Source organism: Nelumbo lutea, chromosome 1 (assembly GCF_056320005.1).
Source record: "Nelumbo lutea isolate HS-2025 chromosome 1, American lotus-T2T, whole genome shotgun sequence".
Classification (NCBI taxonomy): Eukaryota; Viridiplantae; Streptophyta; class Magnoliopsida; order Proteales; family Nelumbonaceae; genus Nelumbo; species Nelumbo lutea.
Window position 1 is genome coordinate 23122696 of NC_142684.1, and position 19016 is coordinate 23141711.

Sequence of the window (19016 nt, forward strand, 5' to 3'; positions counted from 1 at the left end):
CCATCTTTTTCTTCTACCTTTCCTTTCTTACCCTACTTTTAATCTCTCTCTATCTCTCTATCTCCTCTCTTTAGTCATTCTATTTTGATCTCTTGACATATTTGTTAAGAATTCAGTCTTCTGATGCCTATCTCAACTCATAATTCCCTATCCTAAATGTTAAGCAACATGACCATACTTGTTATTCTGACCTTAGATCTTAATTCTCCTGCTTATACCCAATATGTAAGCCCTTTTGAGTCCTCATGATCTTACTATGGGCCTTTTTCATTTACAGTTCCATAGCTTTCTCAAATCATCCCCCTAGAGGTGTAAATTGGGATGTGCCGCCCACGACTTGGCATGATTTTGAGCTGGCTTGGCCCGACCTGATGGTCCACGGGTTGTGCTGCGGCTCGACATGATTTGTATGGGCCGATGGGCCGTGTCAGGTATGGGGTTTGAGGTCAGCAGGGCGGGTTGGCAAGGCCCGCGTTGTCGTGCCGTGTCACCCGTGGCCCGCGGGCCGGCCCGGCCTGGCCTTGCATGGCCCATATATATAATATACAATATTTATATATTTTATAAATCATAATTATATAATAATATATAGTATATAATATATTAATAAAATAAACATTTTTTTCAATTTTATTATACTATTTTATTTAATCATTGTATATATAAGCAATTGTATACATCAAAATTCATATAAAATTAAAATTTTAAGTTTTTTTTTTCAAATTTTTAAGTAAATAACTTTGGCCTGGCCCAAGGCTTGGCCCACGGACCAGGCCCACGTGGGCCATGCCGGGCCGATCCCCCAAAATATACCAAGGGAGGGAGGCACGGCCCGGCCCACACTTTGTGTGGGCCACACGTGGGCGGCCCAGCACGACCTGTTTTTACATCTCTGCATCTCCCCAACCCAACCTTTTCTCTATTTTGACGGCCATATGTTCCCGTCAATACCTTGAACTCAGAATCAACCTATTTCCCCATTATTCTGTCAGGAGTTCATTGTATCACCCATATCTTATTAATATGATGATTTCTTATCAGAGCAAAGCAGCAATTGTGTTTATTTTCTTCTTTTTTTTTTACTTGTTTTTACTTTCCTCTGAACATTCGTATCCTGGTTTGAGGAAGAGTTAATTAGTTTCAGATGGTTTAATATTAATGATGAAATACCTAGTATCTTTGTATCAGCAGAAAATATTAAATTGATGAAAATGAATTGTTAAATTTTCTTCTTTGGACCTATTCATTGAATCCATTGGTATTTGTCTCAGATCAGATTCTTGATTGAATTCCATTTTTAATTAGAAGTTAAAAGGAAGAGAAATTATGTGATTTTGCACTTGCTTCACCTATTGCCATCTATGCATTGTGTGCAACTGTGCACATGTGGTTCATTTAATCCCTTAATGGCTGTTTACAGGCGCTTCTGTTTTTCAGTTTGATGAATGTTAATGTTACTCCAGGTTATGGAAATTTCATGATCCTCGAGATGCCTCTGTACATTCATGCACATAGTAATTAATTTGTTTGGGCGGTCAATTTCCATCAGACTTTTGGAGGGAGATGTAGATGATTTTCATCCTATATCATATATCCAATTTGAAGCAACATCAACGCTTGGTAAGACAACATCTTATTTGTAACAAACAATTTCTGTAATCGAAGGTTGTACTAGTTGACAAACTTTTATCTTCTCTTGTAGAGAGACAGAAAAGAAGGAAAAACAAGGTGTTCCCATACATGTATGTATTTTAAGTATAAGGAGAAAGTCCTAGTCTATCTTCTGTTCATTTTGTAATATGTACATGTTGGTACTCTGCATCTATTTTGTCTTCTCGGAAGGCTTAAGTTGCTCAACAGTGTTTAAGATATCAATATGGTTGTGTGAGGTTAAGAATGCCATTCCCCTTTATGGCTCTATCCAAAAGGTAGCTATTCGGTGAGCATTCCCTCACTGAGCCATGGCCCTTCTTGCAAGCAACATTAAGCATGTTCTCTAAAGCCATATTCACTACGATCAGTGGATTAAGATCGAGAAGGTTGGAGATCCTATGTCCTTGCTCCCTTTGTCAATTGCCCCACACAAGTCGCAACATTCCAACCATGTCATTTTGATGAATGAATTCCAGTGGTGAGGGGCATTTTTCTGTCTCACCGAAATATATGTGGGTAAAGAACCCACTAAAGCCGTACTTGTGAGTTTTGACCTTATCTTGCTATGGCACGCAAAGGTGAGCTGGACCAGATGAGTGCATGCAAAGTTAACCCCACAAAAGCCCTGGTTTGGTTTTCTCTTGCCAATGGATACCGACTACACACTGGCCAGTAAGTGATTTTGACAGTTTTAAAAATTGACCTGGAGGCCGAACCGTTTTTATCTATGGGTTGTGGGTTATCAGTTTGACCAGCCGGGTTGGATAGGTCAGATTATGTCATGTCAGCCACGTGTGTGTGTGTGGGGGGGTGGGTGGGTGTGTTGGTGTGGATATGTATAAACATGTATTTTATGTATAATTATGTTTTACATATAATATATAAAAGATTTTATGTTTAATTTATGTTTCTTTAATTCAATTTTAAAATTTTTATTTGTAAAAAAATATTAAAAATTGCAAGTTGAGGCCAAAAAGGGATTATTTTTTGAAAAAAATAACGAAGGGGTGTCCACGGTTCAGTTACTTGAACCATGGACTATTTTTGCATACCGAACTAGTATTGTTGGTTTTTCCATTTCTTCAAATTGAAACCGAACCGGTACTATTGGTTAACCGGTCCATCGATTTTGGTTTTTATTGGTTTGATTCTTAAGTTTTTTTGATTTTTTATATTTATAATACATATTATATAAATATATGTATAATATTATATTATAAATAATAAATGATATATAATATATTTACGTATAGATTATTATAAATATAGTATGTGTATATATTTATATATAATGAATATATTTTTCTATAAACCAAACCAGTACCACCGGTTAATAGGTCTATCAGTTTTGATTTTTGATCAATTTGGTTCTTTGGTTTTTATATTTATAATATATATTATATAAATATATGTATAATATATTATAAAATATATAATATATGGTATATTTATAAATAGATTATTATAAATAATATATATATATATATATATATATATATATATATAATGAATATATATTTATATATAATATATAGAAAACGTGTGACATATTAAAAATATATATAAAATATACATATAAATATATATCGATCGGTTTGGTTAATTGCATTTTTCGATTTGATTTTTTTTGGTTCGGTTCGGTTTTTCTTTTTTTTTTTTTTGATTTTTCATGGACATCCCTACTTGGGATGCATAAATCTCGAAAAGTTACCCAAAATAAACAAAACACCTCAATTGAACATCGGAGTCCAAAGTTATGGTTTCCTAATGTTTGCATACATCGTACCTACGACTTGGTTTCTGGGTCGAACGGGTCAATGGTTCAACTGTTTGGGTTAGACGGTTTTTTGATCAAGTTAATGGTTTTTTGACCTTCAGGTTTTACTCAAATTGGATTTGGAAACTCGACTGGATGACAGTTTGAACGGTTCAATTGATCGAGTCAACGGTGGGTTGAAAACATTGATTTTAAAACTTTAAAAAGAAAACCTACAAAGGATATGAAGGGTGCTAAAATGATCTCTTTAAAATCCCCTAGAATTGGAATCACCTATTCCTAATGCATGTTTGGTTCATTTAGGAATTGGAATCGGATTTTGATTGTTGTTTCTTAGTTCATTGGGGGTTGGAGTTGGAGTCAACTAAAACTTTTCAATTTTGTATTAGTCTATTTATTATTTTATTAGTATTTAATAATTAATATCTTATCATTAATTTATGTTATTATTTTATTATTATTTTCATATTAGTTTATTAATTTTTATTATTTTAAAATTAATTTATTATTATTAAACAATTAATATGTTAGTATTTTTTATTATTATTTAATAATTGATATCTTAGGAATTAGGATTTATCATTAATCTATGAATACTTTATTAATATATCATTATATTATTATTACATTAATAATATTTTTATTATTATATTTTGTTAATAATTTATTATTATTTAATAAATAATATATTTTCTTTTCATTATTAATTTATTAATGTTTTATTATAGTATTAATGTTTTATGAATATTTTATTGGTATTTTAATTATTAATATAATCTTATTTTATTATTAGTATTATTATCTTACTACTATTTTCATAATATTTTATTATTTAATTATTAATGTTTTATTATTATTATTATTTTATCATTACTTTAATTATATTGTATTAATATTTTATTACAGTACTATGGTTTTATTACTATTTTACTAATACTTTGTTAATAGTTCATCAATATTTTTTACTATTTTATGAATAATATATTATTATTTATTATTACCATCTTATTATTAATTTAATAATATTTTATTATTTTATTAATAATAGGATTTGGGGGCTTTTTATCATGAGTTATTTACTTCTTGACGGACTTTGGAATGGGATCTCATCCCCTAGGGAATATAGAATGACCATTCCTCCATATGGGAGAATCCCATTCCTGCCAAACAAACAATAAGAATTAGAATGAACCATTCTGATTTTGATTCCAGGTACCTTTTCTTGGAAACCAAATAGACCCTTCATTTTAAGTCCTAAATGATTAGAGATAAAGGTATATATGTATTAGAAACACGAATGTGAACCAAATGAGGAGAGAGAGAACAAAAGTTAATGATAAACTTGATGAGGAGAATCTAATTGAGTCAATGAAAGAGGAGAAGACAATGAGATGAGAGAGAATAAGAATTAATGATAAAAATAGTGTAAATTTTTAAAATCTCCCTTGATGTTTGGTAATTGCAATCACCTCTTCTTAACTATTTAATTAGGGGTGCAAAGGCCCAATTACCCTTGTGACTCGTGAGTGGACTAGGCTGAACGTTTTGGGTTCAAAGACCCAATTACCTAAACGCCCCAACCCACAAAAACAAAAAAGAAACAATTTAAAAAAATTGTAAGATGATCTGTAGGGAATATAAGAATAAACAACTTACCAATTGAGAGCTGAGTCGTTGGTGTATTAGCTGGTTTGTTCTAGCATTGATGCGCAATCGAATCCCACAACCAGCACTTTGGGGAAGAAGGAGGTCAAGGGAAGTCATTTATGGTGCATGGCACCGAATACCAAAAAAAATGAAAATTCCCGATTAGTACCCTATACTTTGGGTCTAGTGCCACTTTGATCCCCTGAACTTTAAAATGAGATAATTTAGTACTCAATCTTTCAAAACATGACAATCCAGTACCTGATGTTAATTAGCTGTTAATCAACCGTTAAGTGGCATTTGAAAAAGACACAAATGCCCTTCGAGTGTCATCTAATTTTCAAGAAAGTTTGGTCACCAGAATGTCCACTCAAACATGACCTCAACTTTCTTGAATGGAAAAGGCAAAGATTTGGGACTATTAATTTTTTGTCAACATTTAGATGGTTGATAAAGAAAATTAAACAACACTTGAGGGGCATTTGTGTCTTTTCAAATACCACTTAATGGCTGATTAACATCAGGTATTTGATTGTCACGTTTTAAAAGTTAGAGTACTGAATTGTTGCATTTTAAAGTTTGTGAACTAAAGTGACATTAGGCCCAAAGTACATGGTACTAATGGGGAATTTTACCCAAAAAAAAAAAAAAAAACACAACTTTTACGCTTAAACGCATTTTGCCTTTAATTTGGCTCCTAATGAGGAATAAACTCCAGAGGGATTTCTCATTGATTGCTGTACTATTTTTCTTTGGTGTCTCATTATATTAAACATATTTGAAATCTCATCCAAGACAATGTAGTGTATATAATTTTATTGTTTGAAACAAACAACTTCAAATGAATTCAATTTGTTAAAAGTTATCTTCATGCATTACTCATGGAGAGAGAGAGAGAGAGGCATTTACAGGGAGGGAGATGTAGATGCATCCCCCTCTCATGTCTAACTTGCAACAATTTCAAAGAACTGAAATGCATATTTCTTTTGTAAACTGTATGAAACATTGAAACATTTACATTAATTTGTTAATGGTTATGTATACATATACTGGAACTTCCCTTCGCACCCCCCGAGGGCCCAGTGCCTTGTGTATTTGTAACATAAAAAGAGAATACAACTACAAGTTTGATATTTTATTTTACACATTGTAGTTTTTCTGCTATTCAACTTCATCTCTGAAAAGCTTAAGTTGCAGGATATTGATCTGATAAGATACCGAAGTTGATCCCGTAAGGCCGAGAAAAGCCTTCACTGTCATGGTCCTTGCTGTTAAATAAACAGAGAAAAGAGTGGCCTAGTCAGAATGCCCCTTGGACAGTCATAAATAAGGAAGAAAATCAGAAGAGGTCTGTTCCAGACTTGGGAATTCTGTTGCAATCTGTAGGCATCCACCCTAACTGCTGTTTCTCATTGTCATAAATCAACATTTTGTCACGCAAAAACGTATCTGTGAAGAGCAACAGAAGAAAGAGAATGGTTATCATCTGTGGGGAAAACATCACTCATCAGTATTGCATTTTGGTTCTTAAAGAATTACCTCCAATAAGATCGCTATCTCGGAGTCCTACTTCAGCACCATTCAAAATTCCCAAGCAGGCATTTCCATACGGCTGGAAAGAAAGAAATGGGATGAGATTATGTGGTCTTCATTTTCAGGTGCCCTTTTCTCCACTTGTTCAAGAAGCCAAGAGAAGGAGAGGAAAAATAAACGGATTAAAGAAGTTCTTACACTGATGATCAAATAAGATTCCGGTTGTATTTCCATTAGAGCATTCTTGCCATTTGAAAATCTTAGTACCAAGGGCTTGAAGTATTTCTTAATATCACTTATAGATTTGAATCGTTTTGGACCTTTCCAACATACTGGGAGTGTTTCATCAGGCACTTCTTTCAATGGTTTTCGAGCTAAATCCCCCTTCATCTGAAAATACCATGGCATCAATGACATTTTGTACAATATGGATCAAACAGAAAATGATAGAAGGGTTGAGAACTTCTCTCTAATTTGTTTAACTCACTGAAGAAATCAAGGCATGGTAAGCCCTGTTATTTAAGTAAGTGTAGGAGCTCCCACTGTCAAAAACTGTCTTCAGATCCTTAACACCAGTAGAGTGCCCTCCAAGTAATAGTTCAGCAGGCCCAGGAGAGTAGTGTTTGCTGGATAAGTGGTAAATAGATAAATAATCACAATAAGAAGCATTGAAGTGTTAAGGGTTCAGAAGTGCTTACCTCGAGTAATCTTTTGACATTGGTGTCCAAACTACCCCTGATGATGGGACCAGATCATCACCAAAGAATAGAAATCCACCACCCCGTCCACTGAAACAATGACCAAAAACATTTCTTGATAGACCTTGATCTTGGAACTGAGATATGAAGCTAGATTTGCCAGTTCCAAGTCCTAGCATTCCATCCGTAGGAGAAACTGATTCAGAAGAGAACTCTTGATCATATCCACATCTATAAACAAAAGATCCACAAGAACCAATTTTGTGAACATTCAAAATAGAACAAGGATAACAAATTACAACTCAAATCAAGGAATTTTTTGATGTATCATACCCAAAAACCAAATGGGGTTTAATAAGAGATCCATTGGTGAGGCGGAGTGGGAACTCATCCTTCAAAAGGACACCAAGGGATGAACCACTATCAGCATACTCAATATCGTAGTCGCATTGATCAGTTGGTCTATCACATCTGTAATTCCCAGGGTGGTGGAGGGAGGCACAGATGGGATCCTGACAAAAAACTAGGTTGTTCTTGGGCCGGTACAGAGGATGAGGTACCTGCTAAAAGGAATATTAGAACTTAAAGGTAGAAGTTATTCCAATTCATGGTTGTGTTTAATCTGTATGTACTTACCTTTGAGCACCTGACACAAGGGGCATCACATTGGAGCCATGTGAGATCACTGCCTGTATCAATATCAAGGAAGTAAGGCTTGGGCGGTTGGCCAATGAAAAGGGTAACATAGTACAACCTGCAAGGTAGAATAACAGACTAGTTATTGAAATAGATAAATAAAAAATCTCTGTGGCCTGCACTCTGCACGATGATGAGCTAGAAAACAAACTTGATTAAGTTTTGATTGTATAGAGACCACAAAGGAGATTAAACTGCAGAGTGAGAAGCTTGACGGATTAAACCACAAATTGAACTCCAATGCGGGGGGCAGATAAGAAACTATGTCATCAAATCCTTTTTGAAGCAAATGCAAAGGAAGCTGGTCAAGTTTAGGGAATTAATAAACAAACAATAAGAGAATGGATCATTCATATATTTAAAAACAATGCTTTCTTTTATTTAACCAAGCAGTGAAGGCATTCTTAATAAACTGAGAAGGAATCGAATTTAAGGCAAATGAAGTTTTTTTTTTTTTCTTTTAACAAACTTTTGGAAATTGAAGAAATTGAGAAGCAATCAAATTTAATGACTGAAAGAGGCAAATTTAATGGAAAATGGGTCCCCAAGTTTCAGAAAGGTGGAATTTGTACTGAAATTCTTAAATTAAATAGAGAGAGAGAGAGAGAGAGAGAGAGAGAGAGAGAGAGAGAGAGAGAGAGAGAGAGAGAGAGAGAGAGAGAGAGAGAGAGAAATCAAGTTTTAAGAGAAATGGGTAGAGTACTGTTTACTGAAGCTTCTAATACTATGAGATAGGAATAGTACACAGATAATAAAATGGGTACTGAAATTTCTAGAAGAAACAAAGAAAGGAACTAAAATGAGTTTCCAAAATTACAGAAGCCTAGTGCAGTTGAAGGATCAAACAGCAAAACAAACACGACAAATTTAGGGAAGAAACAACTGACCACCTGCAACACAAGGATCAAAGTTATTTAAGATAGCAAAATCAATGAATAATATATAAGCCCATCAACAATTTCGTCTATCTTTTCAACACGTACCCATCAGGATAAACATTCCCACGAACTGGAAACACAACGGAGGAGAGACGATTCTGGGTTCCATGCTTGGTGCTGGATGACGCTTCATCTGATCTTGTTTGCTTTCTCCAGTTGAACGGATTGAATGCTGCAGAGCAATCTTGAAACGTTGCAGAAAAAACCAACAAACCCAGCACCAAGAACAAAACTGTCCTCCCTCTCGTCTCCATCTTGCTCTAAAGTCTAAACCTCTTCCTTGTCGCCAAAATTAAAGATGGGTTGCAGTAAGATCACTCTGCTCCTTCATGCAACACAACAAGAAACAAGTCAGAATCTGTTTATCTACTGATAAATTCTAAAATAAAATGGCGAGAGAATACCTGGGATGGGAAACAGAAGACGCGTTTGATTCGGAAGCTTCGTCTGCGCGCGACTGCGAGAGCAGAGAGCTGAGAGCTACTCGCTTCGTACGCGGTATTGTTTTCCGTTGTAGATCATTTGGTCTACGTGGGTTTTGTCGTCAACAACTATATATAAGAAGAGAAGGGAAAAAGTGTAAAAGAGTTGATGTGTGTGACCCACTTTGTAATTTCGTTAGGATGGTTTTGGTTTAGATTCTTCGTTCTCTGCGGTGGAGAGAGAGAGAGATGGGTTCTTACTTGCTGACCAAGAATTTGAAGGGGATTTGCTTTCTTTCAATCCCTTGTTCTTGTCTTTTTCAGTGGGTTTTCAGATTTCAATTGTTCTAAAAAAGCTTTTTAACAACTCTAAGTCATGCATTTGCACAGTTGTTATTACTCGGGGAATCATTCCTTGCTTCCTCTAAGATGGGCATGCTGGTGAATCAGCACTAATTTGCATCAGAGGGAAAAGATGGGGTTCTTGTGTATCCGGGTCCGGGTCACTGGATGTCCTTGACCCGACCCATTAATTGGCCGGACCAGTAGTAGGCCACTGACTTTCATTGGCATGTTTTAGGGATAAACACATCAAATGGGTTGATTACATAATAGTAATACTCAATGGATTGCAAGGTGATAGCCCACAACATGATTTTTTTTTTCCACAATATCCAGTGGCTTACATGCTTATTGGTCTAGAGACTCTAGACAGTCTGTGGTTATTAGTCAAGAAGGTAGCCCCACATAGGACTTGGGGCACTTGAGAGGTTAGGCCAATGAATGGGTCAAACCCTAAAAGTGGGTTTCTTCTATGCATTGAATATGATAAAAGTGGTTTTGGTATAGTTGCCTAAGAAGGTTCCTTTCATTCCACATGGTTGGAGGGAAAGTTCCCGTGCCTTTCTTGTTTGTAGATCAGCATTATTTTATTGGGACAAATTCGTACTTTGTTCTCTTGCATTCCAGGTTAAACATATATATTAGAGAGGGAAAAGTGCCTGGTTGTGATGGGCCGGGTCACATTAAGCCCGGATCCTGCTTACTTAGCCCATTTTTGGTTTTGGGTTGGTCTAAATAAAGAAAGGATACCTGACCTGCCCCGTCCCATGTATAGTACACATTACTTAGCCAAGCGGCCTAAGCCTATCTATACTAATAAAAGTGCGAATAAGGAGGTATTGACTTCTGGAATTTTTCTTTACTAAAATACTTTTCCTCTTGAATTTAGTTCGTCTTCATTGAAAGAGCAGAAAATATAAGTAAAAGAATGCCATTAAGTACATTCAATTACCTCTCATTAAGTCTTATATTTAAGTCCTAAAATAAATAACATTCTCCCTCATTGAATTTAACATTTATACTTTTGTTTATCATCATTAAATTCCACTAATAAATCCATACACAATAATTATTAATAGAATAAAATTTTATGTTTTTAAAATAAACATAGAAATGAAATCATATTTTTCATCTAGGTGGTGGGTAAGTAGTTCAATCATTTGGGTCAAATGGATAATTTCATGATGTCATAAATAAATAATACAAATTTAGAAATATAAAAAATACTTTTATTTATTATCATCAAATTCCACTAATAAATACATGCACAATAATTATTAATAGAATGAAACTTTATATTTTCAAAATAAACCTAAAAATGAATTCATATTTTCCATATAAGTGGTGAGTAAGTACTTCAACCATTTGGGTTAAATGGATAACTTCACGATGCCATAAATAAATAATACAAATTTAGAAATAAAAAAATATAGAAAAAATAATTTTAAAAAAATTGGACACATTTCTATTATTATATACTTTTCATATTAAAAAAATAAGTATGATAAAATAGACATAATTTTATTAATGATGAACATCAAATATACAATTTAAAACCGACGGGAAACTAAACCATCTTCCTATGTAGGGATGGTTTAGTGGTTCAACCTTTCAGGTCAAATAGGTTAACCCATGATGTATAATTAAAAATAAACTTTTTAAAATAGAATAGTACAAAAAATGACACAATTTTGGGCACATCTATAATATTATATTACTAATAATATAAACAAAAATAAGTATGATAACCAATAATTATTTTATCAATGATATAAATGAAATGCAAAATTTAAAATCAGTTTGGAAATGAAACCAATTCCATATCTAGATGGTAGATAGGTCAATGATCTAGCATTCCGAGTCAAATGGGTCAATCTATAATGTCATAACTAATTTTTAAAATAGAATAGTACAAAAAAATAAGTACGATAAACAATAATTATTTTATCAATGATATAACTGAAGTGAAAAAATTTAAAACTAGTTTGGAAATGAAACCAATTCCATATTTAGATGGTAGGTAGTTCAATGATCTAACATTTCGGGTCAAAGGGGTCAATCTATGATATTATAACTATAAAATAAATTTTTTAAAATAGAATAGTACAAAAAAATGAAACAATTTTGGGCACATCTATAATATTATATACTAATAATATAAACAAAAATAAGTATGATAAACAATAATTATTTTATCAATGATATAAATGAAGTGCAAAATTTAAAACTAGTTTCTATATCTAAATGGTAGGTAGGTCAATGATCTAACATTCCGGGTCAAATGGGTCAATCTATGATGTCATAACTAAGTAACAAATACTATATATATAATATAACAATATATATAACAAATATTGATTCGATCCGAAGATTTGATCGGATCTCATAAATATTGATTCGAATTCGAATCCGATCAAGATGTTGGGTATTTGAATATGATGCGGTCCAATTTAATTAAAAAAAATATTAAAAGAAAAAGAAAGTATAATAGTTGAAATAAAGAAAAGCAAAAAATATAAGTATTTTTTGGAACTATTTTCATCATATAAGAAGTTTACAAAATGCAATATAAATAACATATATATTATATATAAATGATATATATATATATATATATAATTTGACCACAATATTTAAAACCAACATTCAAACAATATATTGGAATTGCATTTCCTCTTGGTAAATAGGTAATTTTTATTATCTTATAAATTAAATAAAAAATATAAATATAATTTTTTTTATAAATTTTATAGAAAAATTTGAACATGCATTAGCATTATATATTTTTCATATTAAACAAAAATATGTTTGAAAAATAAGAATTGTTGTTAGTAAAAATATAAATGGCTAAAATACAAAGAAAAAAAATGAATTAATGTCTTAATCATAGTCCATTTTCTTGGTTAAATAGCTTAATAGTTCAACCAATAAGATCATTTGGTTGCTGACTATTATCATTATCACCATTTGATATTGCCACATGCAACGTGCATACACTTTTACTAGTATCTACAAATATTTCAATGCTGCAATGTCCATGGGTTGGGGTTTATCACGGGCTAACCTCAACCCAAACCCGAAAACTCAATTAAGGCTGACCAATGTTGACCCGATAGGGTTGGTTCAGTGCAGATTTACACCTAACCCGATCCACTGATATCCCTAGTCGAAATCTAGGTATCCAGTTTTGGGTGAACCTATGCTATTGTGCTATGAGGTCAGTTAGTTGAGACTTGGAAGTTGGATCCAGTGTCAGGTCATGTGTACAAGAAAAGGCCCACTGTTTGTACTTTGTAAGGTAAGGCCCATTTTCAATCATAACCCCAACCGTTTTAACTACTGTTCGAAAAAAATTTCCTTTTGGTAAGTATAGAAGCTTTATATCATGGCATCTGAACCATGAATTGGATCTAAACCACTAGATTCCTGATATCCAAAACCCTAGGGATGCCAAAACCCTCCCCTGGATGAAACATTTCTCTCTAGCCAAACCAAACCAGTCAAAAACCTAAAACAGATTCACATAGGTTGTAAATCATAGGCTGATCTTCCTTGCAATGCTCAGACAATTAGGCCAGGCATGGAAAGAGGTTTTAAATATATATAATAATATTAATTATATACATATATTCAAAATATATAATTATATTTTGCATTTTTGCTATAACATATATTCTTATTTAGTTTGATTTTTTAATTTTAGAACTTGAGATTTGAGGTCCAAAAAGACATTTGTTTGGCAAGGTAAGTATGCACATTTATGTTTTAAATAAACAAAAAAGTCTCCCAGTTTTTTAGAACCGGGAGCAGTTTTTTGGTTGACCCAGCTAGGTCAACAGTTTTGGCCAGTTTTTATGACTTTCAGATTTAGGGGTATGAGCGAACTGGATAGGGACCTGGTTCGATCAGTACGACCGGCTGGTCCAATCTAATTTCCTAAACAGTGATAACAAGGCAATACACATAAATAAGAAGTCAAGAGTTCAAGTCTTGCCATTGTCATTTTGAAATTTCAATTCATATAGTTCTCTGGTTAAACCAGCCGAACCGAACTAGCCAATGCCTCGTCATGATTCAATTGGTTCAACCGGTTGGTCTGGTTCAATTTTCTAAACACTTATTTTTATTTATCCTTAGTGATTTTTGTATCAACTTTATGTTTTATTATTATTGATTTTATGATTTTATATTTTCAATAGATCTATCATAATTCACCAGGCTCATGTGTTCGCAGTCAAATCTGAATTGAATACACATTTTCCATTTGATTAGTTTTGCATTTGTTTGTTTGTAACTATGATTTGCACCCTTAGGGATACAAAATTTATACTTATTGTCTCATTTGCACTCATTGATTGCAAATTTTGCATTCCAAAAACTGAAGCAAAATTTGCACCATCTTACCTCAATTTTATCTCATATATAGTTGGGACCACATTATCTTGCTTCATACTCCAAAACAGATAAGATAACTGATGAGGGCAGATTTGGCCCTCCAATGGAATTGTGACACGGGGCACCTCGTGCCAACTAAGTATGGCCTCCAGGCAGCTCGCCATAGGCAACTTGCCATAGGTAGCTCACCACAGGCAGCTGCCAGAGCTTGCCACAGGCAGCTCGCCATAGGCAGCTCACCACAGGCAACTCGCCATGGGCAGCTCGCCATAGGCAGCTCGTCACTTGTAGAGAAGCTCGGTACAGGAGTAGTTTGGCATATCGTAGGAAGATCTCCTGCCTGACAACCCGGCCTAGACACTGACTCGCTGACTAACACGGGCGCCGACCTGACAACCTGGCCTAGACACCAACCCACCGACTGACGCAGGCACCGCCCTAACAACCTGGCCCAGGCGCCGACTTGGCCGCCTGACACAAGCGCCAGCCTGACGACCTCGAGGAGTTCACCACCGTACCCCGGTTCTGACGGGATGTGACGAGTCTTACCGTTTGGAGGCTTTTCACCCACCTAACCCGCGAGGACTCCGATATATAAAGACCTCACCCCCAAAGGGGAAGGGAGGAGGGAAAAAGGGTGGAGGTAATCCCTACTCTCTAGCTCTCTCGTTTCTCCAACATTATCCTCAAAGCTCTCTACAATCAGAGTGCTAACTTAAGCGTCGGAGAGCCCCCGCCAGGAAAATACCCCCGGGTCCTCTAATTCAGCTCTCACAGGTCCCTCAGCTCCCGCCGCCTATAAAGAGGAGGAAAAGATGGATTTCTCACAGGTCCCTCAGCTCCCGCTGCATACAAAGAGGAGGAAAAGATGGAGTTCTCGCAGGTCCCTCAACTCCTGTCACCTACAAAGAGGAGGAAAAGATGGAGTTCTCGCAGGTCCCTCAGCTCCCGCCACCTACAAAGAGGAAGAAAAGATGGAGTTCTCGCAGGTCCCTCAGCTCCCACTGCCTACAAAGGAAAGAACACCACCTCATGCTGAGGGCAGTCGGGTTGCGCTACACTAGGGAGCTCTACCATTCTCTAAGTCACTGGCCGCCTAGTAGGGAGTTCGCCACCAGGTAGCTCTCCACCAAGCAGTTCGCCACTAGGCTGTTTGCCACGAGAGAGCTCGCCACCAGGCAATTCGCTACCAGGCAGTTCACCACCAGGGAGCTCACCACCAAGGAGCTCACCACCAGGCAGTTCTCCACCAGGTAGTTTGCCACTAGGCAATTCACCACCAAGTAGCTCATCACTAAGGCACATCACCACCGGGTCAAATAACGAGGTACTTAGCCAAAAAAATTTTACATCACAAAACATTGGTACGTGGCCAGAAACGGCTACATCAATTGACGCCGTTTATGGGAAAATGCTACAAAAAGCTAAGTTCTCATCTTACAAAAGCTAAGTCCTCTTCTCCCAGAAAGCTAAATCCTCACTTTTTAGAAATCGAAGCTATCGCTTTATAGTTTACATCTTTTATGAACTCAAAGACTATGCAAGGAGCTAACGGACTAAGTTAGCTTACATCTTTTACTTTCAATTCAGATAATGCCTCATCAGTCCTCTCTGCAAGGTCCCCCCTACAAAGATGATCTCTTCGTGGCTTCCGCGGGAGTTGGCGGCCAACCGACTACATAGGCGTCCTTACCGGTCGAGCCTTCCAAGGCTCCCGTGTGAGCTGGCGACCTAAAGTTGGTAGTGCTGGCATCGAAGGTCGAGCTCCTAGTAGCTTCTTGTAGGAGTGGGTGACCGGCATTACGAAGCTGATGCAACACAATCATAGCTCGACACCTCACAAGCAAAGCCTACGGGCCACATTACTACTTAAGACCCGGTCACCTCTCCGGCACGGGCAAAGCCAAAAAAGAGTAGACTACGAGTCACTTCCAAAGCCTACGGGCCACATTACTACTTAAGACCCGGTCGCCTCTCCGGTATGGGCAAAAGTCAAAGAAGAGTAGACTACGAGTCACTTCCAAAGCCTACGGGCCACATTACTGCTTAAGACCCAGTCGCCTCTCCGGTATGGGCAAAAGTCAAAGAAGAGTAGACTACGAGTCACTCCCAAAGCCTACGGGCCACACTAGAAGTTGGATCAGCACTTACTAGCTTGTCGACTTACGGGCCAAGAGAAATCTACTCCCTTCGCTAAGTTACTCTCATCTTAGGAGTGGGGGCAATTGATGAGGGCAGATTTGGCCCTCCAATGGAATTGTGACACATGGAACCTTGTGCCAACTAAGTATGGCCTCCAGGTAGCTCGCCATAGGCAGCTTGCCACGGGCAGCTTGCCACAGGTAGTTCGCCATAGGCAGCTCGCCACAGGTAGCTCGCAATAGGTAGCTCGCCACAGGCAGCTCACCACAAGCAGCTCGCCATAGGTAGCTTGCCACAGGCAGCAGCTCGCCATAGGTAGCTCGCCACAAGCAGTTCGCCATAGGCAGCTTGCCACGGGTAGCTTGCCACAGGCAGCAGTTCGCCATAGGCAGCTCGCCACAGGAAGCTCACCATAGGCAGCTGCCAGAGCTTGCCACAGGCAGCTTGCCATAGGCAGCTCACCACAGGCAGCTGCCAGAGCTTGCCACAGGCAGCTCCCCATAGGCAGCTCGTCACTTGTAGAGAAGCTTGGTACATGAGTAGTTTGGCGTATCGTAGGAAGATCTCTTGCTTGACGACCCGGCCCAGACACTGACCTGCCAACTGACACGGGCGCCAACCTGACAACCTGGCCCAGACACCGACCCACTGACTAACGCAGGCGCCGCCTTGACAACCTGGCCCAGGCGCCGACCTGGCCGCCTGACACAAACACTAGCCTGACGACCTCGAGGAGTTCACCATCGTACCCCAGTTCTGACGGGATGTGACGAGTCTTACCGTTTGGAGGCTTTTCACCCACCTAACCCGCGAGGACTCCGATATATAAAGACCTCACCCCCAAAGGGGAAGGGAGGAGAGAAAAAGGGTGGAGGTAATCCCTACTCTCTAGCTCTCTCGTTTCTCCAGTATTATCCTCAAAGCTCTCTACAATCAGAGTGCTAACTTAAGCGTCGGAGAGCCCCCGCCAGGAAAATACCCCCGGGTCCTCTGATTCAGCTCTCACAGGTCCCTCAGCTCCCGCCGCCTACAAAGAGGAGGAAAATATGGAGTTCTCGCAGGTCCCTCAGCTCTCACCGCATACAAAAAAGGAGGAAAATATGGAGTTCTCGCAAGTCCCTGAGCTCCTGCCACCTACAAAGAGGAGGAAAAGATGGAGTTCTCGCAGGTCCCTCAGCTCCCGCCACCTACAAAGAGGAAGAAAAGATGGAGTTCTCGCAGGTCCCTTATCTCCCACTACCTACAAAGGAAAGAAGACCACCTCATGCTGAGGGCAGTCGGGTTGCGCTGCACTAGGGAGCTCCACCATTCTCTAAGTCAAAGGCCGCCTAGTAGGGAGTTCGCCACTAGGTAGCTCTCCACCAGGCAGTTCGCCACTAGGGAGCTCACCACCAGGCAGTTCTCCACCAGGGAGCTCGCCACTAGGGAGCTCGCCATCAGGCAGTTCACCACTAGACAGTTCGCCACCAGGCAGTTTGTCACCAGGTAGTTCGCATCCAGACAATTCTCCACTAGGCAGTTCGCCACTAGGCAGTTCGCCACCAAGTAGCTCATCACTAAGGCACGTCACCACTGGGTGAAATAACGAGGTACTTAGCCAAAAAATTTTTACATCACAAAACATTGGTACGTGGCCAGAAACGGCTACATCAATAACCAATCCTCCTATACCTCCATTCTCTTTCATATAAGTGGAGACCATATCATTTGACTTCTCATTTTACTTATCACAAACAAATAAGACAAAATTTATCTGAAGCAAAAGGAAATGAGAATATACATTCAGCCTATTTGCACTCTCATCCATTTACACCACTGCTGCGCTCTCATGCATTTACACCACTACAAATGAAATTCACACCGAGAGAAAGCTATATATATATATGCCAAATAGACTAATCATTTGAAATATTCCTTACTTTTTCACTTTTATACAAAAATAACCAATAATAACATCAAACAAGCAAATACCAATACAAAATATCAATAAATGATCATGAAAGTTGAGCTTTGGCCTCTTAATCAAAGAGCAAGTCACTAAGGCTGCATTTGTTTGAGGTGTAAATTCAAAATTTACACCAAGAAAAAATGTGAACCGGTTTAGTGATCGATGGAAATTGGGGCTGATTGATTTTGAAAATTTACACTGATCATGTTTGGTTTTCTATGGTGTAAACTTTCAAACTTTGTCTCGACGGGAAAAGGTGAACAAGCAATGCTTACACAGTGAATCTTATGTAGTGCTTCAATGCGTACACTGACAAGATTTGCACTGATACGCTGCTCGCCATCACCAGAACTCTGATATGTTGGAACTGGGTCTAGATGGAACTCTAATACGCCACTCGCCGTTCACTTATATGCCAGAGCTGGTTCACTCTCTTCTTCGATCGAACTCTGATACGCCACCGCTGCTCATTGCTCACTCATACACTCACCGCTTAATGATACTCTCTTCTTTGATCGAACTTTGATACACTCACTGCTCACTAATACATTGACACTTACTGATACACCAGAGCTGGTTCGTTCTCTGGATGGAACTCCGATACGCCTAGAGGTGTAAAGTGGTCCGGGCCGAGCCAGGTTGTTACGACCCACTCAAAAGGCGGGACGTGCCGTGCTGGCCTGCGGGCTGTCATGGGCTGTGTCGCCCTCCTCGGTGGAAATTTTGGGGGTCGGCTCAGCACGGCCCACGACCCACTCAAAAGGCGGTCCCGTGCCGTGTTGTGCTGCCGACCTGGGCCGAGCCGTGCTAGGCTGGGCCACAGGG

At 37.9% G+C, this 19016-nt stretch overlaps 2 protein-coding genes across 5 annotated transcripts in view; one reads left to right on the forward strand and one right to left on the reverse strand.

The window, feature by feature from the left end:
* LOC148873941 (P-loop containing nucleoside triphosphate hydrolases superfamily protein) overlaps positions 1–1857 on the forward strand; it is a 52731-nt gene extending 50874 nt beyond the window's left edge. For 2 of the 3 annotated variants that reach the window (XM_088965626.1, XM_088965625.1), the window contains one exon: positions 1464–1857. The gene's annotated coding sequence lies outside the window, so the exon portion shown is untranslated. Of the gene's footprint in view, positions 1–1420 lie in introns of all 3 variants that reach the window. The other variant, XM_088965627.1, reaches the window with a different exon arrangement.
* Positions 1858–6035: 4178 nt separating this feature from the next.
* Positions 6036–9485, reverse strand: LOC148873942 (aspartic proteinase Asp1-like). Of its 2 annotated transcripts, none has more exons than XM_088982518.1 (10): positions 9347–9485; positions 8988–9267; positions 7945–8062; positions 7642–7868; positions 7309–7539; positions 7098–7236; positions 6809–7000; positions 6617–6689; positions 6439–6526; positions 6036–6345 (listed from the first exon to the last, which is right to left on the reverse strand). In XM_088982518.1, the coding sequence occupies exons 2-10, from the start codon at positions 9194–9196 to the stop codon at positions 6264–6266; spliced, it is 1359 nt and encodes a 452-aa protein (XP_088838644.1). In that variant the 5' UTR covers positions 9197–9267; positions 9347–9485; the 3' UTR covers positions 6036–6263. The 2 variants fall into 2 exon arrangements, with proteins under 2 accessions (XP_088838644.1, XP_088838649.1); XM_088982523.1 differs by having other exon boundaries at positions 8988–9261; positions 9347–9483.
* Between the last annotated feature and the right edge of the window lie 9531 nt (positions 9486–19016).

Coding starts and splice junctions, on each gene's coding strand:
- LOC148873942 (XM_088982518.1), bottom strand. CDS start 9,196: ATGGAGACGAGAGGGAGGACAGTTTTGTTCTTGGTGCTGGGTTTGTTG. Junction 7,869..7,944: donor CTTGTGTCAGGTGCTCAAAG/GTAAGTACATAC, acceptor TCCTTTTAGCAG/GTACCTCATCCTCTGTACCG. Junction 6,690..6,808: donor AATCTTATTTGATCATCAGT/GTAAGAACTTCT, acceptor CTTTCTTTCCAG/CCGTATGGAAATGCCTGCTT.